This window comes from Drosophila santomea, chromosome X, assembly GCF_016746245.2.
Source record: "Drosophila santomea strain STO CAGO 1482 chromosome X, Prin_Dsan_1.1, whole genome shotgun sequence".
NCBI classification, from domain to species: domain Eukaryota; kingdom Metazoa; phylum Arthropoda; class Insecta; order Diptera; family Drosophilidae; genus Drosophila; species Drosophila santomea.
Window position 1 is genome coordinate 7786481 of NC_053021.2, and position 26961 is coordinate 7813441.

Consider the following 26961-nt stretch of genomic DNA (forward strand, 5'->3'; position numbering starts at 1 on the left):
TTCCAAATTTCATTTTATTCCCTTTAATGTTTTAAATGAATTGCTTGTTAATGTTGTTAAAGTACGGTGTTGGGGAGTACCTAGATACTACCACAATAACAAAAACAAACTGATTAAACCAAATAATGTTATTTTTGTTTCGATTCAAATTGCACCATTTTCCACGCAAACGCTGTTCTGCTATTATTAGTTTGAAGCAAAAAATTTGTGAAAGAACCCAATACAATACGAAAAATGTCCGGAAAGGAAAACACAAATAAAAATAAACTACCTTTTATTTTATATGGTCAATATTTTAAGCCAGATGGAATATGTGTTTTGTGTATAAATAAAACGAAAAAATTCGAAGTTCGTTTATTTTTTGAAATTAAAGAACATTTTTTGACAAAATCAAATTTTTTAAACTGTTTAATAATAGGCTGCCTATTTTCATATAACTTTTGTTAAAGTAAACATAGATTTTCAAATTTTAATATAATTAGGATCGGCAGAACCAAAAACTTCCCGAACATATATAAGGAAATAACATATCGATAAATGTAGAACATAGGGGGCAATTTCAACATCTGGCAACCCTGCACAACCAGCTGTCCCTATTATATAGGCACATTATTATTGGCCCCCATTTCGTTTTGAGAATTTTGAATAAAATATCGTAGCACAAGATGGCTAAGACACCGGAAAACATAGCCCTGGATCAGCTGGACAAGGATCAAATGAAGACGGTGAGCAAAGTGGGCATGGAGAGACCATCCCACACCAAAAACCGGCGGCACCAAGTGATGCAATGTGGTTTTCATTTGATATGTGTGGTTCTACCTTTCAGTTTTCCGACTTCCTGATGTCCTACAACAAACTGTCCGAGATTTGCTTCACGGATTGCATACGCGACTTTACATCGCGGGATGTCAAGGATTCCGAGGTGAGTGCCCTGTAGCTCCATGTGGGAATCATTGATTTTAATATGTCCATGCATTCTGCAGGAGAAGTGCTCGCTGAATTGCATGGAAAAGTACCTGAAGATGAACCAGCGCGTCTCGCAGCGCTTCCAGGAGTTCCAAGTCATTGCCAACGAGAACGCCTTGGCCATGGCTCAAAAGACTGGCAAACTTTAGGTGTTATAGCTGTTACAAACAATCTTAACTAGTTTAGACAACTGAGATGATGCATTTTCCTGCATTTGTCAAAATAGCTGAGTAAAGAAACGCGTTGACGGAATCCCGACGATTATTATCTACTATTCGATTATTGTGGTACTTTATTGCTGATTGATTACGGTCTAGAGATCTTGTTTGAAAAAGACAAGTGTGGATCATCAGTTCCGAATAAGTTTCAACTGAGTAACAGGACCTTTTTCGTTTTAGCACTTCAGCCTCATGACATTTTAATGGTAGAATTGGGCGCCGCAGCTGCTTACGTGCTAGATGTGCCTACAACTACGTTTAAGTCACGTTAAGACAGGGCCGTAGACGTAGGTGCTCCGTGGCAGATGTGCAACCGATACTTCGGTATCCCGAACACCGGAGCTGACTACGGCGATCTCTAAACTAGGTCTAATGCATAGAGGCCATCGCCTGCGGCCTTCTACTCAATACTTAGGGCTACACAAGGTTCGCCAATGCGTGGTTCTCGTTTTCCGGCTGGTTATTCAATCGGCTCAATGACTCGTTGTGGCTGCCTCCGACGGAAAGCCCTCTGCCTCTGTGATCAGGGCGTACTCCAGGATAACACGGCCCTCCTTGTACCTAAAAGATGGATTGGAGTATTAGTAAGATGTCTTGATTGGTGGCTGTCGCACGAAGTTACAAATTGAAATAATAATAATAGAATGCAAAGCTTGATCTTAAATTCTTAGAATTCTTGAAGTTAGTAACTACTTGTGCATCCCAGAATCCCTACTGACAAGCTGCCTGTCCGCTCTTACTCACTTCTGTGATTCCTCGGTGGCAAACTCGTACATCCAGCCAAGTTTGGCGCCACAGTTCTTGCACATGACGTCGCGCACCATGTGGCGTCCCGTGAGCATGACCCGTTCCTGGATGTTGCTGAAGGTCAGGTTGACCACACGCTTAAAGAGATAGGCGCGTCCTGTGGGGATTCGATCGGATTAGTATTACATAATCACAGTGGGAGATGCACTTGGAAGACTCACCTGTTGCGCCCGTGAATCGGGTACTGATCAATTGACTGCGGTTGGTCAGGTTCGTGTGGCATTGGGCGCAATTGAAGAGTTTCAGACCCCCAAGATGTTCCAAGAAAATGCGACCCATTGTGCTCCCTCTACCTCTCTCGCTCTTCTAGTCGCACCCCGTCTCGCTCGCTCTCCCGTGTACGTGTGTGTATGCGTGTGTTTGTTGTGCTCTTCCTTTGTTCCTATAAAATGCGGGTAATAATACGGGTAGTGCCGATTACTTCCTGGCCTTGTAATTACTTCTTATCTATATCTGCGATGCGCTTTTGTTTAGGGCTCCAATTGTGAAACCCAGGAATAACAACTACAACGCATTAACATACTCAGCTGTTTGGAGATGACTCCACTGGGGGAATCCTCGACTGGTGTCCGCAGGGGATGGTCCTGGAGCTCCTGGGCACTTGCAATCCGATATGGTAGATATATATATGCCCGATTTGAATATAGAACACGGTAAATGTGACGCTTGCACAAAAAAACAACAAAACACTGTGGAATGCTTTCTAGGGTTGTCGCTGCATTCGGCGATATCGATGCAAAGCTATCGAAAGCAAGTGGATTTAGGGATGGGTACATAGAGAAATGCAAAATATTCGAATTCAATAAATACTGCTCATTTGTGTTACGTTTTTATTGATTTTATATCTCATTTTATTGTTTATATTTTACATATATATTTTCAACCAGACAAGCAAGGCATTATTGGACTCTTTTTAAATTCAGTTGACTACGATTATTCAACTATCGATAACTTGAACCAACTAGCCCTCGTCGTAACAGCTGATGGCTACACGTGATAGTTGTTGTTGTTGCTGTTGCGTGTGTCCGGATTGCCTTTCAAAAGTCAAATCAAGATACAAAAATTCGAAAAACAATGTGTATAATTTTCTAAACTCACTCCAGAACCCGAAAAGAGCATCCTATTTTTGGACACCGCTAACATAATGGCCGGCCCGCAGGTGGTGGGCATGTAAATATCACATAAACGGCTTGCGAAGAGAAGAACACAACACAACCGTCCTCAAAAGATTGAGAAATCTGAGCCGGACAGCATGCAATCCTTGCGTTGCTGCCCGGCCCGTGGCCTGATCCTGTCCAGAGCCATTCGCGGCCAGCGCAGCCTGCGAATGAGTTGGCCACGGAATAGCGGCGCGACTGGAAAAGCTGGAGGAGCAGCGCCCGGTGGAGGCAGCAGCACCACAACCGCCAGCACCATTGGCATTGGAGCGATTCAAAAGCTGCGGGAATGGCATGCGAGTGCATTCAGCAGCCGCTTCCTGCTCTTCACCAACGTGGGCATCTCGCTGACCCTGAGCTGTGTGGGTGACATCCTCGAACAGCATCTGGAAATCTATTGCGGCGAGATCGAGCGCTTCGAGTCCACGCGCACTGCCCACATGGCCATCAGTGGTGTAACGGTGGGCGTGATCTGTCATTATTGGTACAAGATGCTGGACAAACGTATGCCCGGACGCAGTATGCGCGTGGTGGCCAAGAAGATCGTGCTCGACCAGCTGATCTGCTCGCCCATTTACATCAGTGCCTTTTTCGTCACTCTGGGCCTGCTGGAGCGGAAGACCAAGCACGAAGTGTGGGAGGAGATCAAGGAGAAGGCCTGGAAGCTGTACGCCGCCGAATGGACTGTGTGGCCGGTGGCGCAGTTTGTCAACTTCTACTGGATCCCCACCCATTATCGCATCTTCTACGACAACATCATCAGCCTGGGCTACGATGTGCTGACCTCAAAGGTCAAGCACAAACAGTCGCATTCGCATCTAAAGAAGATTCCCTAACCCTGCGCCAGCCGCTGGCCCTCCTCATTTCCTTGTAACTATTTATTACCAAACCGAAAACCTTGTAAATACAGACGAGCCCGTGTACAGAGACCAACAAACCGTGAATTATTGTAGTTTGGTAGCTGCGCTATCGCTTGAGAGGCTTAGCCACAAGAGGACTAACTAAACGCGGAGATGAAGATGGAACTGTGGAAAGGAAGCCCGTGCCGATGACGCACGTCCCGTTCGTCAAAGGTGATAAGATTTTCCCTCTAGCAACAGTCGGGCTACCAAACAGGCGATGCGATGTGATGCGTTGAGATTGGAGGCGATGCCAAGCCTACCTTCTTAGTTGTTTCCACCTGATAAGCTCTGCTTGGCAGCGGTCTTAAAATTATTCATAGAACATATAACCATACCAGTGATAAGAAGCCAGTGAACGCATCATTAGAAAATGTATAGCTATAAATATAGATGGACACGTGAGGGTTTCTATTCTATAACTGAATCCACGAATTGCCAATTTAGCTGATTTGACTTTCAAAGATTCTAACTGAAATTAATTAGCGGTGTGTCGAGGCTGCAGGAGATTACACTAGCAAAAAAAACAGTACATTTATCAAATAGATACAGAAATGTATCATTAAACTGCGGCTTAGCTATCTAAATCACTAGTGAAAAGGCTTTATTATTTTTTAGATTTGATTTGAGGCAACCACATCCGAGAGACACTTATCGTATCATGAAAATATTTTGGCAACACGTCATCCAGTCATCCTCTCCCATAGGAACGGCTATCAAAGATCGGGAGTGCGTGGAGAGTTCTTTTCGATGCCCTCCTCATATCCATTAATGAAAAGAGCAGCTGACAGGCCTTATCTGGTGGACTTCTCTTTTGATTTCAAGAGCGTTTAATTAGAATCGTGCTTGACATTGATAATGAAAGTTGCCTAAAAAAAAAAATGGAACTAAGCGAATGAGAGATACGATTCAATGCCATGTGGATGGCAACAAAGTCGAGTTCCTTTTGGTTAAAAAAAAGTGGAATAAATTCCGAGTCTCTTGTCTTCGCCTCGCATCGATTCGTATGTATTTCGCTTAAATTGTGTTTGGATTTTGCTTACTTTTCTGTTTGCATATACTTATGTGTTTCTGTCGAGTCTTTAGCGATTTGGCAAGCAAGACCAGTTGGGGGATCTTCACGAACCAGTTTCTTGACTGAGAAGATTAATTCTCGATTTCTTTTCGCTACCTAGCAACCTAATCTTGTTTGTTTGAGGCCGCCTGACGCAAAACAAAAAAACAGAATCGATACCGTTTGGAATTTTCAGTTTGAATTTATAATAGGAGTTTGCCACTTGAATTCATTTTTTAATACAGAGAAAATGACCTTTAATTTGTTAATTTATTTTAACTATAATAACATAACATGTAACATATCACACAATATATAACATAACTTAAATATATTTGCAATGAAAATAAATGCTTAAATCTTACTTACGTTTACGGGGCGTATGCGTGATATGTAAAGCCATGGGTATCAAAACGGCGACGTTACAGCATATAATGGATTAAATTGGACCGACTACATTCTAAAAGCTGTCTCAGCTCTTCTCAGTCTTCTTGGATCATATCTCCTGACGCACTGCGTCATCTGTCATGCATGATAGCTGGCGATAATCCGCACCCATCGCTCAGAGCTCGCGGATTGGTCGATTTCCAGGGCTCGTCCACTTGTGGTCTCACAGTAATGATAAAAATACGAGTATACAAATGCAGAACCTACGTACAGAGAGAGAAATATTCATACTATATACACTTATTTATAAAATATACCTTAGAGTACCAATGTGGTACAATCCTTCCATTGGTGTTTCATTTTAGATTTATCTGTACGAAGTATTATTGATCTTTTCAATTATATGAAGCACTCCTGTTACTTTGAAAGCATTCTTCTTAAGCTCCCGATTCTCGCGGTGTATGGCCATATTGCAAGCTTGTTATATAAGCAAAAAATTGAGCATTGAGTTGAGAGCAACACACGCGCGAAAAGTTTCTGTAAAAGCGGCAAAGAGTCGCGTCGGGCAAAGAGCGTGAATCTATGGTATATCTGTATATATAATTTGCGCAACTGGTGAACAGGTGCCACAGCCCACAACCCATACACTCGCCTCTGGAGATCTCGATGGTGGTATGTATTTCGATATCTATGTTTGTATGGCACTTAAATTGGACACTAGTGTCTGGCGACCTGACGGATTCATCGACTCACTCTGCCAACTAGGCACATTTTGCATGGTGCCATGTTATTTTTATTTTGGGTTTCTGTCGGTTTGGTTTTTTTTTACACACTTTATTTGTTGTTGCCCCCTTTTTTCATTTTTATTTGGTATAATTCGAGTGCCGGGCAGCCACGCGCAAGTGAATTGCTACTCAATGTGTGTGTAACTCTTTAGCATGTAGTGATCAACTAGTTGGTACCCAGCGAATGTAGGGGGTATGTGCAGGGGCTTTGCACAGAAGTATAGCCTACTTGTACGGTGAAACGGAAATGCATATGCGAACTACAATGCTTTCAAAAAAAAAAAATTTTTTTTCCAAAATTTTGATGATGAGTTTTGAATATTGGCCGAAAATCGTTTTTCTGGTTTTTGCTACTATAAATATCAGTATTTTGATCAGAACATTGGAAATATTGGTCCAAATATGGAATGTCATACCTCGTTGAGTTCGTAATTAAATTTCCAATCGAACTGTGTTTTCAAAAAAAAATTCTATGTCGTTCCAATTTTTTGCAAATTTTGATGATGGTACCCCTTACAAAAAATGCGAAAAAATGGCCAAAAATTATTTTGACACAGTCGGTCAAAAAGTGATTTGGTTGGTTAGTATTGGTAATTAGGAGTAAAAAACTGTAATTCTTTTTGCTTTCTGACCATTTTTAGCCAAGTTATTCCAAAAATACCAATCGTAAATATTGAAATTTTGGCGAAAATAGTTTTTCTGCTCTTTTTGCGTAAATAATTATTAGTATAAATGCACTAATTCAATTGAAAGCTTCTCACAAGTTTGCTGAAATTCTGCTCTTTAAACTTGCTTAGTTGCTTTTAGCTAGTATTAAATATAAGTAGTGTTTAATACATTATTTTTTCAGGTGTAATACCGCATACTCCTTTAAAATACCCTCAAAGTTTCGAATGGCGGCAAACAAAAGCCGGCAAAAAAGTAAAAGCATTATAAAGAGACTCATATACGATCAGAATCGAATACTTGAGCATAAAACAAATACACATTTCCATATATACTTCTGGTGTATTATTGGCGTTCCCTTTTTGTTTTCCACTTGGAGAGCCACACGTGCCGCTGACTCGCCAATAAACACGATTCAGCATTATGAATCGAATGCATATTACTCCTTTTTTTTGTTGGGAGAGACTTTAAAAATAAATAAAATGGGGGCTTGTCTCTCAGCACGCGACTTAGCCACGAGTTTGGCCATAAAGCGCGATCGTTAAAAGGATCGTAAAGCTGCCCCTTTTTCCTTATCTACCATTTCATTAATATATCTCTATCTTTCTGTTTTCTACTCTTTGTGGTACCGACCCCAACCTTGAAAAAGCGTAAGCAATATTTTCGTGGGGGTATGCTTTTTAGCAAAAAAAAAAAGAAAGAAAAGCGAAATCAATTAGAGAGATAGTCGCGGCGGCTGGTAAACAGCAGAAATTTTGTGTGAGTTTCTTTTCATTTCGCTGGCACTGGCACTGGCGCTATTTTTGAATGCCAAAGATCGGCAGTGAAAATTCTGAAGGGGCCTGGGACCTTGAGCAGTAAAAAATGTGTTCGCCAATGCGGACAAGAAAATAAAGAAAGCTCGCGTAAGCAAATAAATCTCTTGCCAACGCCCACGTTTTTTGGACCCCATAAATATGGCAGTAGATGGTAGATGGTATGGGGATGTCTGTGTAGCTCCACACAAATGTGCTGGCCAAAAATCTGCGCTATTATTGTGGAGGTACAAAATTATTGAGATATTGAGATACTTTTCAACAGATCAATGATCCTACTTTGCTAAGGCATCTTTGCTGTCCTATCCTCATTTCAATATAGGTATATCCTTTTTCTATTACCTACAATATCTTGAGTTAAGCAAAGTAAAGCTCTGATTTATTCATATATGTTATTTGCCTGCTGAAATGCATTATATAATCGGGAAAAACTATTAAGTTTTATTTGCTAAACAACAAGCAAACAGAATTATTGGCCAACTCGCTACCACTTAACAAGCCCAAAGAATCGCATTAAGAACATCCAAATTCGGCGCATTCAAATGATAAAAATAAATAGCAGCCACATAAATGTCGAATAAAAATTCGCAATTAGATAAATTACCAACGTTTGACATCCGTATTCATATGCGATGATGACTTGCGAATCCGTAATCAAAGCGGATGACTAAATGCCTTATCACTGTTGTTTTGCCCGTGAATGATTATTTCGGCGGATGGGTAGTACGAGTATCTATCTCTGTGGCGATAAAAACGCATTCATCAACCCGAGCAAACCCGAGTCGACCCACCGATCGCGATCATGTGCCCCTGTATCTGCTCCCGTATCTGTATCTATGTAGTGTATCTCACAGTTCGGTGGGCGGAACGACGAGGGCCCAAAACTCCAGTGACAGCCAAAGCTCCGGAAACGTGTATCTTGTGATCGCGCGAGGGAGTGGCTGAGGTGCTAACTGATAACTTATAGAAGCACCTATAGAAGCCATCGAATCTAGTTAGTTTCTCGTTTCGGGGGGCGTGTGCTGGGCCCTGACGTCAATGGGTCGATAAGCACAACGAGGAGATAGGATCATCCTCAGATAGAAGCTTACAATAAACACTGCACGAAAGCGGTGTAAAGCTTAAGTCTAAATTTGGATTAATGTTTACATAGCACGTAACTCAAAATATGAAGGGATAAACAAAGAGATTAAGTATATATTTAAAAAAATACAAATAAGGCCTCGTAACTATGATTACAATCGTAACTATAACCTTCAGTTCTTGAATATATATATAAAAATGTATTCTAGAATTGTTCAAAATATAATGATGCATAAGTGGGCGTCAAATTTAAATATATAATCGTTTCAAATAGCTGGAATTTGGTTTGATAGAAGTCTGCAAGGTTCGTAACTGAATATCAAACGATCGATTGGCAATGAGACGTGGTCTGTGAACCCTTCAGTCCGCCAAATGTTTTGAATTTTTGTGTTTGCAATTGCTTTTCCCTGCAAACGAAACGAATCGCGACGCGTGATCGATTCAATCCAATCCAATCCAATCCAATTCCCATTCCAATTACCTCGACACAGTTGGTTGCGATTAAAGCGAGTGGGCTTGTGGATTGAGAACTCTGATTTGACGTCACCGAGTGCCTCGTCCCTGGCCCCCAAATGCTCCCTTTTCGAGTGCGTAACTTAAGTCAATTTAATTACAGGATAGGGTGCACATTCTCTTATGCGACAGGTTGACAGGCATATATGTATGTACATTTATGTATATATATATCTTACGAGAATAAACCACAAATAACAAGGCGCTCGGATGACGCGGTTGCCAGCCGTCAAGGTAACGAAAACAAATTCCCGCAGAAAGGCATCAAAACAATAACAATAACAGAATGATTGTAAGTGCCAAGTGGCGAAAACAAGTCAACCAAATCCCGGCGAAAATAATGGTGACCAGCGGTTTACTGGTATATTGCGCATACGCCGCATGGTACGCGATCAATTAAGATACATACAAGCAACTGCAAAATAATAGTTGTGAGCTTGCACTCGAACTATCAAAGATTGTTAGTAATAAATTCAAATTAAAATTAAATAAATAAATAAAGCATGTGCCTATGAAAGAAATTTATGGTAATCCAAGCTGAACTATAAATGGTACGACAATATATAGAAGCTATAGGCACTTATGTTTCTCTGCAAGATTGCGAATACTATTATTTTGCGCACTGCTGTGTGTATCTGTGTATCTGTGCATCTGTGCTTGTATCTGTATCTGTGGCTGTACGAAAAGTGGGCCCGTTTCAGCGAACGGGCCTCCAAAACACACACACATATGCAGCCCACAGTGAGCGAGATACACGACACACCCCTCCATCTCACAGATACAAAATCACACACACACACACACACACACTCACTTAAGATTTTAAGGCGTCCTTGATCGTGCACAAAAACAATGTAACAATGTAAGTTCGATGACTTTTGATCTCGTTTCGCCAGTCGGATATAATTATAATGTTGTACTCCGAATGGAAGTGACGCCCAAGAGACCGCACCCCAAAACCACTGTTTTTCTCTCAGTGAACGGCACCCTGACTTGTTTGCTTCGAGTTACGTGGTTTATCAAGTTGTTTGTTTTTTCTTTTGTTGCAGTTCCGATAGTAAGAGTATCGAATATCGTGGTATGATTATGATTATTACTTTAAGGATGTTAATATCTCATTTACATATGTATATGTATAACTCACTTCTCCAATGCGGGATTTCACATTGAATATGCAACTTTACATTCACAAAAACCCTTCAAGGTATCATTTTGCTACCATCAAGGACGAATATCCGGATGACCCAGTGACCAGGAGCGAAGGTGTAGAAGATTAACTGGTCACCGGGTGACCGAGTGCGCTGTCCATTGGCATTGAGAGGCACTAATTTATGTGTTTATCAGTCAGTTGAGGAGAGCATATAGATTTAGATCGAGACCAGCAAATTACAATTACCTTAAGAGACGCATGTAAAATGTAAAATGTGTGTTGGTAGATTTTCAATTTCCCATAGCTCTTCGGAGCAGTTCGAAACTCTCTTAAATGTGAGGCCAATCACATGGCGTGAGAAATGCGCAAGAAAACTTGATTTTCCTCTTATCAGCATCAGGCAGTGGTTGTGATGTAGCTAACTTAGATATTGCATCAGCCAGGATTACAGCGGGATTTCAACTCAACTCAGTTTTCATATTTTTATTTTTGTTTGTTTGTGTGCCTAGCTCAAATCTGTATTGCACAATCAACTAAACACACACACACACAGACACACGCATGTAAGTCATCCAAATTGAAATCTAAAGCCAAATCCGAGCTGCCTTATCAGTTGGGAAACTACGGGCTGGAAAAAACAGGAAAATAAAAAACGTGCACATCATGTTTTCCACATTTTCCATCCAATACATTTGCGTGGTAAAAAAGAAGCAGAAATTCGGCAGGTAGCAGGAAGTGAAGAAGGAAGTCCTATATCGCCCGATATTGATGCCATATGTGCGTCGTAAAAAAACAAAATTTCCCGCTCAAAATCTATTGAAAACGCACTTGAAACCGCAGGAAACCGTAGATATACGATGTACGAAAATATAATGTTTTTTAATATAAACTATGAAACTCTTTAAAAACCAAAAGCAACTAACTATTTGTTAACGAACAAAAACATATTAAAGCTTTGTAACTTTGTATATTCGGAGTTGTAGCTTTAAGTCTAAGGTCTAGATTAACTAGATAAAACATATTCTTCGGGCACAGATCCCAGTATTTAGTATATAAACTATATAATATAGCAACCATTGTGTACACACTTTCAATGGAAAAGTACACACGTTGGGGCGGCGCAAACAAAGCACTACAACCAGAAGAGAACCCATCGAGAACCCAGCAAAAATCCAAAACTCAACGCGGAGCAAAAATGTCAAAAAAGCTGACAAATTTAGCAGAAATAATTGTCGAGGCAAAAATCGCTGGCAGGAAAAAAAAATTAAAAAAAAGCTGCTAAAAAACGCGAAATAAAAGCACTATGTGGGCCGAAATCGCCGATCGCTGCGCCCAAATAAGTACGCAGCCCATGGGGGGTATACATGGGGTCCAACCACCTCACCCCCCCTCCCCACCCCCACGGAAACATATTCCCCCTTTTTAAGGGAGGGCGGGGGGGGGGCTACAAGGCGTTGAGCCGATCGATCAATCGTATAAAACCCGAAAAGAAAGAGATTCGCTAAGGGAGCCAAAAAATCATTCGATTTTCGGCATCTTATGTTTTTGCTACACTAATAAAAAAAGCATATATTCCATTAGTATATATTCCATTAGCATATAATTTATTAGCATATATTCTATTAGCATCTATTATATTACAAAATTGCAATTGATGTTAATAAATTCCTTGTAATTAAAAACAATGATTTGAGTTTATTTTCTTGCAATGGCCAAGTCGACATTAATGAACATTTAATATATAAATTAGGAAAAATATATTTTCGAGGCTGAAAAAGATTATTTTGACATGTATTTAATATTTTTACAGGTAATTGATTATTGCAAAAAGCTCACATGCGCTGGCACACTACATATATTTCTTAGAAAATGTAACAAAATACATAAATATTGCTGCCAATCATGGGCTGGCATCGCAGTAAATAATAAATCATTAAATTGAAGTAAAAAAACAAGTAAATAGTTCTTATCGCAGTGTAGCCTCTCTCTTCCGCTCTCTTAGCGGCCATTCCTGCGCAATTCTCTTAAAATGGCGCTCGAACGGTAATCATACGATTCGCTCACACACACACACACACACACACATGCGCAACGCGGATCGGCTCTATATATATTACTATATCTCGGCGGCGGGAGCTCATTTCTTGCAGAGACTTCGTGCCGTGAAGATCGAGTTGAATAGAAAAGAAAAGAAAGCACGAGAAAACCAGCAGAAGAAAAAGAAAGTAACTTCGAGCAACGAATTAAAACACAACTGTGTGTGGCTGACAACATTTTTTTTTACTGTGCAAAGTGCAGTTCCCTTGCGCATTAAACTCATTTAAGTAGCAAAACCAAGAAATACAATATTTATCGGTTCGCGTGAGCGCGGCAAAAGTGCGAGTGCAAGAGACGCTAAAAAGAGCGATAAAAAAGACGCGTCTTTCGTAGAGCAGCAAAAAAGAGACCTAGAGTCTAAACACAAAAGTATCTGCAAGTAACGAGACATAAAGTTCCACAGTCAAATCCAGCAAGATGACAACCAAAATGGCCATTAACGCAAAGGTTTGTAGTCGAAAATCAAGAAATCATGAGATCACGAAATCATGAAATCCTGAAATCCTGAAATCATTAAATTCTGAAATCCTGAAATCATGAAATCCTGAAATCATGAAATCCTGAAAACAAGAAATCCACCATCATCACTATATCAACTCAATCATCATCATCACAATCTGTAGCGCCCTCAGGAAATCAGAATTTTAATTGCTTATAGGCTAGCAACAGAGCGAAATTAAATTAAATATATAGAATCAATCCTCCGCTTGATTTGTTTATGTTAATTTCAAGTAATATATTATTTTCAATTATTATTTCCTTTGTTTTCCAAATATGCCAGTTGAAAGTGGTTGTTTAAAAATAGCAATCCATTTGAATTATACGCAAATGCTGGCAAACTCGAAAAGTTTTGATGCTACGAAATCCAGACTTTTATTTTTTATGGGTAGATTAGGTTTTCGAACAACCTGACACGCTCCCAGCACTCCAGACCACTTGTGTATAAATAGAATAGAGCCCATTAGTACATTATTTTGGACATTTATGGCCTGTTCTTATCGCTTTCCACCAAAAAAAAAAATTATAAAAAAGAACAGTGATAAGTGCTATGGGCAGGCAGACTTGTAGACGACATTTTCGGGCTGTTTGTATTCCGATTTTCGAACTAGTTTTTTTTTGGGCAGTTTTTCGAGTAGTTTAAATCAACATTTTAGTGTTTGTTGTTTGGTTTGGCTGATGCAATGGCGACCACGGATGTCAACTTTTTGGCTTAGTCGCCAGCTTGGCCGATTTCATCAGCCATCTAAGTTGTAATCGAATAAAAACGAATAAAACTACAGAAAGATTAGGCTTTGGAAACGAAGCTAAGCCGGAATCGAATCGAAAACCGCTGACTTCTCGTCTGACCTGCAATTCAGACCATATATATGGGTGTATATGGGGTTACATCAGTCCAAGCCACGCAAACGAGACCGTCTGCCTTGCAAATTGGGAATTAATTAATGTGCAAATCATTTTCGGCAAATCAGCGATTTTCGGTTAGGGTCTAGACCCAAATTAGCATACAAATCAGTGCTGGGCAGTGTGGTTTTATTTAACGCCTTCATTTATTGACTAGAACATTGTTAATCCAAATAATAGGTAATTTATTATTTACTTATAAAAAATTTTATAATATTTGCAGGATATTTTCCGCAACCAGCACCGTCTGATTCGCTTCCTGGAGCAGTCGATCCGGTTGTGCAGCAACCAGTCACTGAAAGCCGCCCAACAGCAGCAACAGAAATCGTCGTCGGTGGACTTTGAGATCACCGCCTCGGTGGACGCCCAATACACCAGTGCACCGGAGCCCATCAAGCATGACAAGAATCTGGGCCACCAGTTCCGTGCCTCCCAGTTGTCCGTGCGTTTGGCCGCGCCGGAGCAACTGCAGCCGAAGCCGGACAACGATGGCGATCTGGGCTTCGGGCGCCTCTTCACCGATCACATGCTCAAGATCTACTACCACAAGAGCCTCGGTGGCTGGCAGCGACCGGAGATCACGCCGCTGGAGAACCTAGTGATGCACCCAGCCGCCAAGGTGCTGCACTACGCCGTTGAGGTAAGCCGCAGTCCTTCAGCTTGGGTTTGGAACTTATAGATTATAATAATACAGAACTAAAATGCATAAACTTTAAGTTAAGTCAAGATATTAGTTCAAATACCCCAATCTTCAACTCAAGATATTACTTCAAGTACCTTAATGTTCAACTTTTGAGTAGAGCAGCTAGCAACAGCGATTTGCAAATATTTACGTGACTTTAAAACGCTTTGTAATCCCCAAGTCCCCAAGTTCGTAATCTCTGTAAACAAGTCGCACGTGTGGCCTGTGAACCAACGTCATGCAGGTATAAAGTATATACCTACATATGTACATATAGTATAGTGCAGTCTGAACCCAAATCGAAATCGAAATCGAATTCAGCGACTGTTGCCAATGTGGTCTTATCAACTCTATGCCATTCATTCCATATTGCAGCTCTTTGAGGGCATGAAGGCGTACCGCGGCGTCGATGGCAAGATCCGCATCTTCCGGCCGGACATGAACATGAACCGCATGAACCTGGCCGCCCAGCGTTCCGGTCTGCCCACCTTCGAGGGCAAGGAGTTCGTCCAGTGCCTCTCCCGCCTGCTGTCCATCGATTCCGAGTGGGTGCCCCACACGGACACCGCCAGCTTGTACATCCGCCCCACACTGATCGGCATTGATGTGAGTACATCTAATCTCTAACCTCTAATATCATTGGCTAAACTGTTTCGATTCCCATTGGCAGCCCACACTGGGAGTGGCATCCTCTGACTCGGCCCTGCTCTACACGATCCTCAGCCCCGTGGGCAGTTACTTCAAGACGGGCTCCTCCGGCGCCGTTTCCCTGCTGGCCGATCCCAGTTATGTGCGCGCCTGGCCCGGCGGCGTGGGCAATCGCAAGATGGGCTCCAACTATGCGCCCACGATCAATGTGCAGAAGGAGGCGGCCGCCAAGGGACTGCAGCAGGTGCTGTGGCTCTATGGCGAGGATCACCAGCTCACCGAGGTGGGCACCATGAATATCTTCATGTTCTACGTGAACGAGCAAGGAGGTGAGTGTCCCACGAATTGTCGCATTGCTTGAGTCTAATTGGATATCGGTGCTTTGGCATTTTGCAGAAAAAGAACTGGTAACACCACCGTTGAGCGGCCTCATCCTGCCCGGCATCACCCGCGACTCCATCCTGCGCATGTCCCGCCAGTGGGGCAAGTTCAAGGTTAGCGAGGCGAACATCACCATGCCCATGGTCTGCGAGCTCCTCAACCAGGGAAGGGTAAGTACACTTACAGTAGTCTTCTTTGAGTCCACTCCTAAATTGCCTCTCTTGACACAGCTGCTGGAGCTCTTTGGAGCGGGTACGGCATGCGTGGTTAGCCCCGTGAACAGGATCAGCTACCTGGGCCAGGATCTGTATATACCCACCATGGAGCAGGAGAAGCCCGTACACGAGCTGATCCGCGAGACGCTCACCGACATCCAGTACGGTCGCGTGGATCATCCGTGGTCGGTGGTGATCGATTAAGTCACCAATCCCGCCCAGAAGCCATCCACCCACAGCTGCTCCCCTTTGTTCCCCCCAGGCCCATCCCATCCCATCCCTTTCCCGTACCGTGTATTAGTAGGATTTAGTGCCAAGTGTTTTGTGGGTTGCCAATGTGCTCGAATTTGTTTCGTTTATTGTGCATTTATCTATATGCTTGCATATGCAGATATATCATATATTGGATATATATATAAATATATAATATAGTAGTATATACATAAGACTAGGGCCGATTCGTTAAGTTGCATTTAAATGTATATTTATTTATTTATGTGAGGAATTCGAATTGTACATAATTCCAACTGGTTCAATGTTATTTATAGTTTTCCAAATTATTTTCATATTTTTAGTTTTGCGTGTATGTGTGTTACTTTTTTTTTTGTGTTTGTTTCATTTTGAAGCTATGAATCGTCTTTTTGCGCTTTTACTTCCAAGCAGCATCGAAAGCAAGGCAAAATTACCAACTACAAAAATTTAGACTAGGATCAAAAGAGATTGAGATTGAGATCGAGATCGAGAGAATTCCCCATGCAAGTGGCTGGAATTAGTTGAAAACGTACCGGAGGCGAAATGCATTTATTAGCGAGTAAGTGAGTGAGTGATCGAAGTGTTCTTGGAGGTAAAAGCGGCACGAGAGGCACGAGGGCAGCAGCCGAGCTGAGCTGTGACTAAAGCTAATCTGAACCTGAACCTGAACCTGAAACCGTCAGTAGAACCTAGGTTGTAGGCCTAGGCTGTAGATCCTAACCCGAATCAAGCTGTATACTATACCTGTAACCTAGTCGATAAGCGATGAATAAACGATGACAAAACTCAAGAACCTATGCTCTATAAATAAGTTATTTTTCACCTTCCTCATCTCATATCATCATCTAATCATCTTATTTCCCATAAATATATTTTTGAGATACATTTCGCAATGAAATTGAAAGTTTGGCGCCTCAGAAGAAAAGCAAGCGCCATCTATCGGCTATCTATAAGCAGCTAGTTTAGTTTGAAATTGATTAACAGAGTATCTTTTGTTTGAGCATACTTTTGGGTGGCTGTGTCTAAAAAACTAAGTCTAAAAACACCAATCTCGTTAAATAGTCAGCCACTTAAATGTGTTAGCATATGAATATACAAAATTATAGGATACCGAATTATGTATTGGAATATCTTTAGAATATATCTCGATTGAATAGATTTAAAGATTGCATGTTTCCAACTCCTTAAGTATTACTTTTAGTTGTATGGGATAAGCGTAGTTAAATTCCTGAAGATGCACGAAATGGACAGCTGATCAGAAAGCGAAAAGATCCAGGCAAAATGCAGTGGGGAGAGCCATTATCTTGGCAAGTATCTTTGAGCCACCTTGTACGGACAGCGGACACTTGTGACAGCGAACGCATCTTAGAGATACAGATACATCCGAAGACAAGGCACTTTGGCTGGCACTTCGGGCCAGTTTTATCAGCTCTGCAGTTCGAACAACAACAATTCGCTGACCGATATGGTTGGTACACATAGTTGTTCTTGTTGGCATTTCTGTTATTGGCCCCGTTTGCGGTAAACAAGATAAGATGGCACATCGATGATTCGGAAAGTGGATCGCGGGGATCCTCAAAATACTCAAAATACTGATTATTACTAAGCATTTTCTGATTGGAAATCGTCGCCAGATAACGCCCCACTCCGAATATATCAAAGCTAGTCCAGTACAAAGGCAGCAGGCAGAGTCAAAAAGAAACCAGCAAAACAGAAACAAAAACAAAAACAAGAAAAGCCGCAGCAGCAACAAAACACTGAAAGCAAAACAAACAGCGATAAAATCGAGCAGCGAGCCACACTCGAAATACCCTATTAAAATTGGAAAATCCCTAACATATGAACTCAAGCCAAGTGTTCTTAAGGTCCTAAGTAAATGCATTAAGTTTGATAGCTTGCTAGCTTCAAGTGCATCTATATGCACTTCATACGACTTCTCTACGTCATATGTAAACTGCTTGTAACTAAGGCATTAATGTCAATTTCAGTATGAATTTTGGTATGCGGCCAGGAATAGCAGTAATAAGTCCTGCCACTAATTTTCACCAACAACCGAGTGGTAATAGCCGAGTTACGATAGTTGATTTTTGCCTATTTCGCTCTATTTTTTGCTGCGGGCCACACCCTCTTTTCCAAGGGCCATGCCAGTCGCAATGTCCCCAACTCTGCGAAAGAGTACAGCCAGTGTCAGCAGAGGCGGCGCGGGGTGAGGGGGTTAAGGGGCGAGGGGCGAGGGGCGAGGGGCCCCATATGCAATGTACATATGAACAAGAAGCCGGTCTTTTTTGTCTCTGTTTTTGTTTTTGTGTTCGCCTCTTTTTTTCGTTAGCATCTTGTTGTGATCGCTACGCTGCTTTGCTGCTTCGCTGCTCCGTTGGCTTGTTTTTGCGGCGCATTTAATGAATGCGCCCCGTAAACCCCGTTCCCCCCCCACACTCCGCACACTCTGCACACCACACACCATACACCACACACACACACCACACACAGCACACCACACACACAGCACACCAGACACACGCACATCACTCCGCACACCACCTCAACGCACACCATCACACCATCACACCGCATAACTCCCCACCCCACCCCCACCCAACACTCAGCTGCGCAGTCGGCGTCGACGCAGCGGCACTGCGTTTAAAATGTCGCAGCGACGGCGCTGCGGAGCTCAGTCTAGCAGCAAAAGTACAGCAGTCCGGTTCCAAAGCGATCCGATCTCAGTTTCAATCTCAGTCTCAGTCTCAGTTTCGATTTCGATTTCGATTTGAATCCGATCTGGAATTTCGAATTTGGATTGTACTGCAGTGCATTTTTTTTTTTTCGTTGTTGTACTCTAGTCACTTGGAGCTATATATACATACGTACATATATATATATATATATATATAAGCGAGATGTCGCAGCCACTCAAGTTCTACTTCGATTTCCTGAACCAATCGAGCCGGGCGCTCTACATCCTCCTGGAGGCCTCCAAGATCCCCTTCGAGGCCATACCCATATCGATGCTCAAAGGTGAGTGTGTAGTAGGGGAGGGGGGAGTGGGGAGTGGGTAGTTGGGAGTAGGGGGTAGCGAGTAGGGAGTATTGGGCTGGGAGTACGTGAGCGGTGGCACACACAGCCCAGTCACATCTACATATAAGACATTTTTTTCGAGGGCCCAAAGGTCGAACCAAAATCGACCGATGGAACTGTAAAAACCAACGAGCAACTTACACACATTCCTATGCATTTTTATGCTGCCCTTTGTGTTCCGATATTTTTCGAGTTTCCAAATAAATTTTCCGCTCGTTAAAAATTCCACAATCCAAACGAAAAGTTTCCAAGGCGAGAAAGCGGGCAGACGTTCGTTATTCGAAATTAGTGTCACTCAATCTGAAAACAATTGTGAAAATATGTGGAACATAGATTAGTACATGGTATGAGTTCAATGCAAACGTGATTGTTCTCAAATATAATTTCTTTGCAAATGCTAGATAAGATTAAGGAATTCGATTCGAACGTGAGGATACCTCTGAAGTGTGTGCAAAAGTATATTCATTTTATTCAGTAGTGATCGTGTTTGCTGTGAACGTGTTTGCTGATAATCTTGGTAACATCTTCAGGTTACTGCATATATTCTATATATTCATCTTGATTAAGTACTAAGTAGTAAAGGGTTCCATTTACTGTGGTCCGACTGTACTCAAAATCCAGGCTGCACTTTGATCGTGTTTACGCCGTGGGGGAATCTAGAAATCTAGAAACCGATCTTTGCGCTGGTTTTATCACCTGCTCGCCAAACTGGGACACTTATCAAATATTCGATTTGTTTGCCACATTGTTATTGCTTTACCATTAACCTTATCTGTAAATGTATCTGTATCTGTATCTGTATCTGTATCTGTATCTTTATCTTTACCCATCGCTTGAGTTTTGTTTTCCTTTCAACCTTTCTTGTTGATCTGTGTTTGTTTTTCTGTTTACCAAGCTGCGCGTGCGCTTAGCACTTTTTGAAGACCACATACACACACTCGTATTTGGTATCCATTTAAGCCACACACTCGTATGTGGTATCCATTTAAGCCATTTAGGAGCAGGTCTTCACATGTGTGTTGTTTTCCTCTTGGTCGTTTTGCACTTGGTCAAGGTTGCGGAAACGCCATAAAGTGCAGAATTGATGCGTGGATGCAATCAGTGGCCACATTAACGGCTGCATATATAATCGCTATATGTGGATAATGTCTGGTTAGTTGGCAGCTGGTTGATATTACATGGCTATACCGGGATACCAACTACTATAGCTACTAATCCCAACTGCTGCTATACAATGTCCGAATCCCAGATAGGTTTTCATCTTTGGACTTTGCACTCCGCCACTCAGCCAGTTGGTGGCAGAGTCGTCGCTGCATTTGCGAGTGGAGGCAACAAGACAACCTTGTGGAGGTTAAAGACTCCAAAGCGGGGGCCAGCACTTTTTCACTAGTAGTTTTTCAGCAAACACATGTAGATATGTATGCACTATAGCTCCATGGGTGTTGCTACTCACCCGGTTTACATGCCGACGGTGCATGACGCAAGGAATCTAATCTGGCGGGAAGTTTACGAGCTCCACTGCAGTGCGGATCAAGTGGAAATCGAATGGAGCTATTGACACCATAAACATTGATGTTTTCCAACCCAATTTGGTATGCCCTTCAGTTGGCTATCTACGAGTGCTCCTAACCAATTTGCACAGCAATCTGCGCTCTTTGAGCCGAGTTTCCCAGAGGTCATATTAGGTTAGTTAGTTTTACTATGCAGTTTCTATGCCTTTCTAAATGTAGCTATACCCACTTGGACTGCACTCCATGGGCCAGTAGCAGAGTTACCCGGGTTCGGAGCTGGTTAGACGGGTTATAGTTGCTCGATGGGAATAGAAAACGAGGAGCATATTTACTATATCTACTGATGTTGGGATTTATGGATGATTATGGGTAATAAGCTAGCAGCGCGATAAGAGCAGTTCTTTTAATTAGCTGCAGCCATAAAGTTAAATGCACCTGCGATAATAATAATAATCCTCCCGAGCTTCCGGCTGCCCTTTCATTTTGTGATCCGTGGGTCAGCACAGATCTTGATCAGCCAGTCGTCAATCACGAATCTCCCATTGCCCATTGCTTGGATGGGCCCAATTTAATTTTCCAAATGGCAGCAATTATAAAATTGAAAAATTGAAAAATTGCCGCCGCCCATTTGCAATCTAATCAGCCGACTGTCGGGAATCACAGCTCGCCACTAACTACTAACTGCCAACTGCCAACTTCCAACTGCCAACTGCCAACTGTTGGCTGACTAATCAATTAGGCTTCATCCCGCAGTTGGCCAGTTAATTTCTTTGCTCATTCACACCAACCCCAAAATCATGATGCGCTGGCGTGGATTGGCACCTCGTTTGGGTGTGGATGTGGGCATTCAATTTGCTTGTGCACCCATCCAGATGCGAAAACCAGAACGGGGTATTTTTAGAGCCGGATGCCTCGCAAGTGCCGCACTGCTCCACGCCCACGATGACCTTGATGGGCTGGACAAACAGTGGAAACATTGCAAACAGTGGAAACAAACGCACTCCAAACAGGCGACATTGACAATGACTTTGCCAGACACGCCCCCCTTTTGGGGGCACTCATTGCTCCATGCCCAATTCCAAGTCCAAATTCTCTTATCGCTTTTCGCTTATCAGGTTTTCGAATTCGGCAGCAGTTGCCTCGTGCAGCAATATCTCGTTGGGATCAGGCGATCGAGTGATCCAGCGATCGGAAGACCAAAACACGCAACTGCAAGATTAAAAGTTAAAAATAAAACCTGCTTATTAATTAGGCGAGAAATTTGTGTTTGTTTTCAGATATATATATATTGTACTGTTCAGTTCACAAAGGCATTCCACAATATGTGATTTTTTTATTCATTATAAAGCCAATTAGGGGTTTTTAAAGCCGCTTATCTGGATATTCATTTTACAAGACTATAACTCGATATCTTACCTTCTCCTGGGCGATTCCAGGCGAGCACCTGACTGGCGAGTTCCGGGACAATGTGAACCGGTTCCGCAAGCTGCCGGCGATCATAGATCACGGCTACCAGCTGTCCGAGAACGTGGCCATCTTCCGGCATCTGGCACGCGAGAAACTGGTGCCGGAGCACTGGTATCCGCGGCGCCATCTCGGACGCAGCCGCATCGACGAGTACCTCGCCTGGCAGCAGACCAACATGGGTGTGGCCACCACGGAGTACTTCCAGCAAAAGTGGCTGGTGCCGTATCTACAAAAGACCCGGTCAGCCGATAATGCGGTGAGTCATCCTGGTAGCTAAATTCCAAATGAGGCAACACCAACTAATCGCTGTCCATGGGAATTGCAGGTGAATCTCGCCGGGAAGCAGCTGGAGCACACGCTCAATGAGTTCGAGCAGCTATTCCTCAACTCCCGCAAGTTCATGATGGGCGACAACATATCCTATGCGGACCTCAGCGCCATCTGCGAGATCGATCAGCCCAGTGAGTAACCCATTCCTGATCCTGCTGGTAACACCTGGTACTAATCCGGAATTCCATTGCAGAGTCCATTGGCTACAATGCGTTCCAGAACCGCAACAAGCTGGCGCGATGGTACGAGACGGTGCGCGAGGAGCTGGGTCCCCACTACAAGGAGGTGCTCGGCGAGTTCGAGGCCAAGCTGAAGGGCACTGGCAGTGGGCAGCAGCAGCGGGCGGTGAAGCAATAGATGCCGCCAAACTTGTTTAGTTCCCTAAGACCATCGACTATTTAATCTGATTCTTTTTTTTTTTGTACGCTCTACAGATATTGTATTTTTGTGATTATACTTGCTCTTCATATCCAATAAGTTTTTAGCGTACCACCCATCACACTTGTTTTAACCCTACCATATTTGTGTTAACCCTACCATTTGTGTCAAGTAATGCTCATTTGTTAAACCCTACGAAAGCAAAAAAAAAAAAAACGTATATATAATAATAAAACTTAGTTGTTAAATATGTATTCTAATTGTTCGTATATAAAGTACTCTAATGACTGTTAAAATATCGCCTTTTTCTCGCTGACATGAAACAGAAACATGCTCGCCTTTGGCTAGACATTTACATTTACGCTTTATTCGACTCGATTAACATTTGTGGGGGATTCGCTCTGGGAGCGGTGCTCGCATTTGTGCGGAATTCTAGGGATACTAGGGGTCTGCACCACGTCTACATACATATGAGGTGTACAAAATAGGATCTGCCTTGTCATATCACAATTAAAAGTTGTATACACAGATAGAGAAATGCTTGCTGCCATGCACAAGAGAACTTCCACATTGCCTGCTCACTGCATCACTGCATCACTGCGTCACTGCATCACTGCGTCACTGCATCACTTCATCGACGGATCGGGAAAAGCATCGCGTGGCGGCTTGAAGCTCAGCATCATGATGTGTCGCGCATACGACTTGGTGGCCCGGAAAAGGGAGTCGGTGCCATGGAGGCGATCCAAGACGCCCAGCACGCCGAAACAGTTGTTGAACCTGTCGGTGGTCAGCATGGAAAACAACATATCAGTTACGATTATATCGGCAATTTCCAAGCAATTACTTTAAATGGTGAAAATCATGCGCCTCGGGACTGGGAAAGAACGGCAGGTGATAGCCGGAGTGGGCGTTCAGTGTGGAGAGGATCGCCAGGGCGAACCACATCCACGCGGTGGCCACATGGCTGCCCATGAGAAAGACGCCCAGGAAGGGCGGCAGCAGGTTGCTAAAGATGTGCTCAATGGGATGGCAATAGATGGCCGTCACCGAGATGGGTGCCGTCCACTCGTGATGCTGCTTGTGGATGTACTTGTAGATGTGCTTGTGGTGCAGCAGACGGTGCGAGTAGTAGAATCCCAGCTCCTCCATCAGAATGCACACCGTTAGCTCAAAGCAGACCCAATGGAATGTGGGCAGGTCGCGGATGTCGCTCAGTCCACGGATCTCCATCAGACGGTAGCTGGCGTAGGCCAACGGTATGCCCACGAATATCTGGTTGCAGACCACGCACCAGATCACCTAAAATTGGCAGGTCAGTCGTGGGGTCAATTGAATCAGCGATCGATTGCTTACCTTGAGCAGACGACGAACTTCGACGGGCTCATTGGTGCCCGGCTGGATCTTGTACTTGCGCAGACAGGCGGGCCGATTGGTCAGGTCCATGAAGGTGTACAGTGTGCCCACGGTCCAGTAGACGAGCATCGTGAATATGGTGGTGCCAAAGACCCAGAGCACCATGGGCTCGTCGCCTGCAAGAATTGTGCATTTCAAATTCATGATGTGTTCATTTAAAGTGATATCAAATGATAATGCAAAGGTGCCTTAAAGTATGCAACAATCTATTTGCAATCCGGATTATGTGTATCTACATATTTTATGAAATTTATGAATTTACAAAGATGTCCTTTGCATAAAGTTCTTGCTGCAATAAATGCAAATTTATTGCAAATTGCAAATTGTGTGCGCTGTTGGGAAAACACAATTAAACGCGCCTATGAACCCTGTTTATTCAGCATCCGACTTTGAGCTTCAGCAAAATCCACTGCCAAGCCATTGAACATTGTGCAATGCGTTAATTCTCGTATTTGCACTGGCCAAACAGAGTTATGGTAAATTTAAAAAAATGTATAGCTAACCCGATTGGATATGTGGATACTGCACATTTGTTTGCTGAAGAATTCAAAATTGAGTGAGTAACGCGGCGATTCATTTCGCCTAATTGGCAGCACTTCTGGCTGCATTTGTATCTGTATCTTTTGCATGTGTCTCTTTGTATCTTTGTGTCTGTGTGTCTGTGTGTGGCTTTGTGTGTGTTGGTGTCTGTGCGATGGAATTAGTAAACAAAACAGTTGATGTTGACATTTTGTTGTGTCGCCAGTGGCAGAGAGTTGCAATTTGCACACTATCACAAAGAGAGGGTGCAAAGTTTAGTTGTACCCCTTTGACGTTTATCTGTGAACTTCTCCATTCTTTTATGCCCTTGCTGTGGATACATTAGTTGTTGGATACACTTACCGAACGAGTCGATGAATTTGTCCCATTGCGACTGCCAGAAATCACCGGAGGCGCCCCAAAAGCTCTGCAGATGCCTGGCATAGATGTAAGAAACCTCCATGAATTTATCCTCCATGGTTCGCAATCTCTGTATATATGTTCTGGTTTTGGTTTTGGTTCTGCTTCTGGTTCTTGCAAAATTCGCTTTCTCCCCGATTCTTCGCTCTTTCGCTCGCTTTCTTCACGCCAAACTGCGTGTCTTCGCTGCCGAGCGTCGCAAAAGCAACTGGCGATTTCGATCGCATGGAAAAGCGCAGCTCGCACAACCAAAGCTCAACTTGCTTCCAGACTCTCGCCAAAAATGCGAAAGAGAGTGTGTGGCGAAGAAAGCCCCCTTCGGGCATCCGAACTGTGGATACCCTGCCAAGTGACTTGCTCTCTGGGAATCTATGCTACGGATGCTATGCTTTGCTAATCTCGAAATGCAATTGGCTGATTTCATGATTGTACGTACTTTCCATCTAGCTTATACCCTACCGCAATCAAGAGTATACGCTCAAACGAAAAGCTAAACAAACAAGCTGATTATTATGCCATTCTCTTCACCTGCGTATATAGTGAAATCTAATGCAAGTTTTATATAATGGTCCACTCTGAGGTCACAAGGGCTATCGACTTGGAATACTGTTTGAAATTATTGCAATATCAATAATAAGTATGATACTAATGCTTATCTAATAATCCAATCATTGCCTCCAAAATTGCTATTATCTATTATCACTACTAATTGAGTGAGCTGGTCCAGAAGCTTCCAGTGCGATTGAAGAACTGTGTGAAAATTGCCAAGCCCTAAACGAGGAGAGGTGCCAGAAGGCGGGAGGAAGCGCATTCCCAGCCAGAATGCGGATAATTACCAGGTGAGCACGTTGCGGAACAGAATGAAGGCGGCCAGGGCGCAGGTGATGATGAAGATGACGCTGTGCAGCGAGGACAGCCAGACGTCGGCGGTGCGGGCGTCATCCCAGCTTTGCAGCGGTGAACCGGGGCTGCCTGGTGTCTGATCCTTGGCATTCTGGGGATGCAGAGGATTAGCATTATCATTGGATGAACGATTCCAGCTGGCTTACATCATTCAGATTGAGGTAGACCGGCGGCAGACCCGCCTTGTCCTTGAGGATTCCGCCGCCCAGCGATGAGGAGTAGGCGCTGGAGGAGGAGAAGGAGGTGGTGGAGGATGAGGATGAGGAGCTGTTCCCAGTGCCACCCGTTTGCAGGGACACCGAAGCTGGCGAGGATGCGGATGATGAGCCCATGCTATTGGGCGGTTTTCCGTGCGCCGGATTCGACATATTTACGGCTTCTTCGCGAGTATTTTCCCAATATTTCTTGCTTTCCTCGCTTCAAAACTTTCCCAGCTGAGCTGCTCTCTGCCTCTCGCTCGCTCTCTTTGTGGATTTTCCTTTGATTTTCTCTGGTTTTTGTTGTGGCTTTACCGTTGTCCTTGACATTTAACGCACTTCGATTTTTCGATTGTTCGGCAGCGCTAAGTGGCCCATGTGCATGGCATTCGGTAACGACCGGCGTTGTTGGCCAGCGAACTGAATAAATTATAATAATTATGAATAATTGTTAACTTTGTTTGTAAAAGCCAAAAGAAATAGGCGAACGTTTATTTTTGAATTTTCCACTCAAGCTCTCTCGCTCGCTCTCTGTTGTTATCTCGCACGCAGTGTGACCAGGCCAGGCGGGC

The 26961-nt window shown here is 43.2% G+C and overlaps 6 protein-coding genes across 6 annotated transcripts; 4 read left to right on the plus strand and 2 right to left on the minus strand.

Annotated features, from left to right (window-relative positions):
* Window positions 1-564: 564 nt before the first annotated feature.
* On the plus strand, window positions 565-1240 carry LOC120456681 (mitochondrial import inner membrane translocase subunit Tim9). The gene is made up of 3 exons (XM_039643638.1): window positions 565-725; window positions 827-922; window positions 984-1240. The coding sequence occupies exons 1-3, from the start codon at window positions 666-668 to the stop codon at window positions 1113-1115; spliced, it is 288 nt and encodes a 95-aa protein (XP_039499572.1). The 5' UTR covers window positions 565-665; the 3' UTR covers window positions 1116-1240.
* On the minus strand, window positions 1241-2698 carry LOC120456680 (protein yippee). Its single transcript, XM_039643637.2, has 4 exons — window positions 2515-2698; window positions 2153-2373; window positions 1929-2088; window positions 1241-1745 (listed from the first exon to the last, which is right to left on the minus strand). The coding sequence occupies exons 2-4, from the start codon at window positions 2268-2270 to the stop codon at window positions 1658-1660; spliced, it is 366 nt and encodes a 121-aa protein (XP_039499571.1). The 5' UTR covers window positions 2271-2373; window positions 2515-2698; the 3' UTR covers window positions 1241-1657.
* Window positions 2699-2921: 223 nt separating this feature from the next.
* LOC120456517 (mpv17-like protein 2) lies at window positions 2922-4081 on the plus strand. The gene is made up of 2 exons (XM_039643385.2): window positions 2922-3034; window positions 3095-4081. Exon 2 carries the CDS (start codon window positions 3244-3246, stop codon window positions 3982-3984), a length of 741 nt encoding a protein of 246 aa, XP_039499319.1. The 5' UTR covers window positions 2922-3034; window positions 3095-3243; the 3' UTR covers window positions 3985-4081.
* Window positions 4082-12642: 8561 nt separating this feature from the next.
* LOC120456426 (branched-chain-amino-acid aminotransferase, cytosolic) lies at window positions 12643-16969 on the plus strand. Its single transcript, XM_039643258.1, has 6 exons — window positions 12643-13044; window positions 14222-14638; window positions 15056-15286; window positions 15351-15657; window positions 15725-15879; window positions 15940-16969. Exons 1-6 carry the CDS (start codon window positions 13015-13017, stop codon window positions 16126-16128), a joined length of 1329 nt encoding a protein of 442 aa, XP_039499192.1. The 5' UTR covers window positions 12643-13014; the 3' UTR covers window positions 16129-16969.
* A 1890-nt stretch (window positions 16970-18859) lies between these two features.
* Window positions 18860-23233, plus strand: LOC120455937 (glutathione S-transferase theta-3). The gene is made up of 4 exons (XM_039642465.1): window positions 18860-19191; window positions 22199-22485; window positions 22555-22690; window positions 22753-23233. The coding sequence occupies exons 1-4, from the start codon at window positions 19074-19076 to the stop codon at window positions 22914-22916; spliced, it is 705 nt and encodes a 234-aa protein (XP_039498399.1). The 5' UTR covers window positions 18860-19073; the 3' UTR covers window positions 22917-23233.
* A 49-nt stretch (window positions 23234-23282) lies between these two features.
* On the minus strand, window positions 23283-26885 carry LOC120455935 (fatty acid hydroxylase domain-containing protein 2). The gene is made up of 6 exons (XM_039642464.1): window positions 26339-26885; window positions 26126-26283; window positions 25233-25306; window positions 24291-24466; window positions 23782-24236; window positions 23283-23714 (listed from the first exon to the last, which is right to left on the minus strand). Exons 1-6 carry the CDS (start codon window positions 26558-26560, stop codon window positions 23564-23566), a joined length of 1236 nt encoding a protein of 411 aa, XP_039498398.1. The 5' UTR covers window positions 26561-26885; the 3' UTR covers window positions 23283-23563.
* Window positions 26886-26961: the final 76 nt, after the last annotated feature.

Excerpts from the sequence above, each read along its gene's own strand:
- LOC120455937 (XM_039642465.1), top strand. The coding sequence starts at position 19,074 with ATGTCGCAGCCACTCAAGTTCTACTTCGATTTCCTGAACCAATCGAGC. Across the intron at positions 19,192-22,198 it reads ACCCATATCGATGCTCAAAG|GCGAGCACCTGACTGGCGAG; the intron begins GTGAGTGTGTAG and ends GGGCGATTCCAG. Across the intron at positions 22,691-22,752 it reads CTGCGAGATCGATCAGCCCA|AGTCCATTGGCTACAATGCG; the intron begins GTGAGTAACCCA and ends ATTCCATTGCAG.
- LOC120456680 (XM_039643637.2), bottom strand. The coding sequence starts at position 2,270 with ATGGGTCGCATTTTCTTGGAACATCTTGGGGGTCTGAAACTCTTCAAT. Across the intron at positions 2,089-2,152 it reads CCGATTCACGGGCGCAACAG|GACGCGCCTATCTCTTTAAG; the intron begins GTGAGTCTTCCA and ends GAATCCCCACAG. Across the intron at positions 1,746-1,928 it reads GCCACCGAGGAATCACAGAA|GTACAAGGAGGGCCGTGTTA; the intron begins GTGAGTAAGAGC and ends TCCATCTTTTAG.
- LOC120455935 (XM_039642464.1), bottom strand. The coding sequence starts at position 26,560 with ATGTCGAATCCGGCGCACGGAAAACCGCCCAATAGCATGGGCTCATCA. Across the intron at positions 26,284-26,338 it reads TCTACCTCAATCTGAATGAT|AATGCCAAGGATCAGACACC; the intron begins GTAAGCCAGCTG and ends CTGCATCCCCAG. Across the intron at positions 24,467-25,232 it reads CAAATTCATCGACTCGTTCG|GCGACGAGCCCATGGTGCTC; the intron begins GTAAGTGTATCC and ends CAATTCTTGCAG.
- LOC120456681 (XM_039643638.1), top strand. The coding sequence starts at position 666 with ATGGCTAAGACACCGGAAAACATAGCCCTGGATCAGCTGGACAAGGAT. Across the intron at positions 726-826 it reads ACAAGGATCAAATGAAGACG|TTTTCCGACTTCCTGATGTC; the intron begins GTGAGCAAAGTG and ends TCTACCTTTCAG. Across the intron at positions 923-983 it reads GGGATGTCAAGGATTCCGAG|GAGAAGTGCTCGCTGAATTG; the intron begins GTGAGTGCCCTG and ends TGCATTCTGCAG.
- LOC120456517 (XM_039643385.2), top strand. The coding sequence starts at position 3,244 with ATGCAATCCTTGCGTTGCTGCCCGGCCCGTGGCCTGATCCTGTCCAGA.
- LOC120456426 (XM_039643258.1), top strand. The coding sequence starts at position 13,015 with ATGACAACCAAAATGGCCATTAACGCAAAG. Across the intron at positions 13,045-14,221 it reads AAATGGCCATTAACGCAAAG|GATATTTTCCGCAACCAGCA; the intron begins GTTTGTAGTCGA and ends TAATATTTGCAG. Across the intron at positions 14,639-15,055 it reads TGCTGCACTACGCCGTTGAG|CTCTTTGAGGGCATGAAGGC; the intron begins GTAAGCCGCAGT and ends TCCATATTGCAG.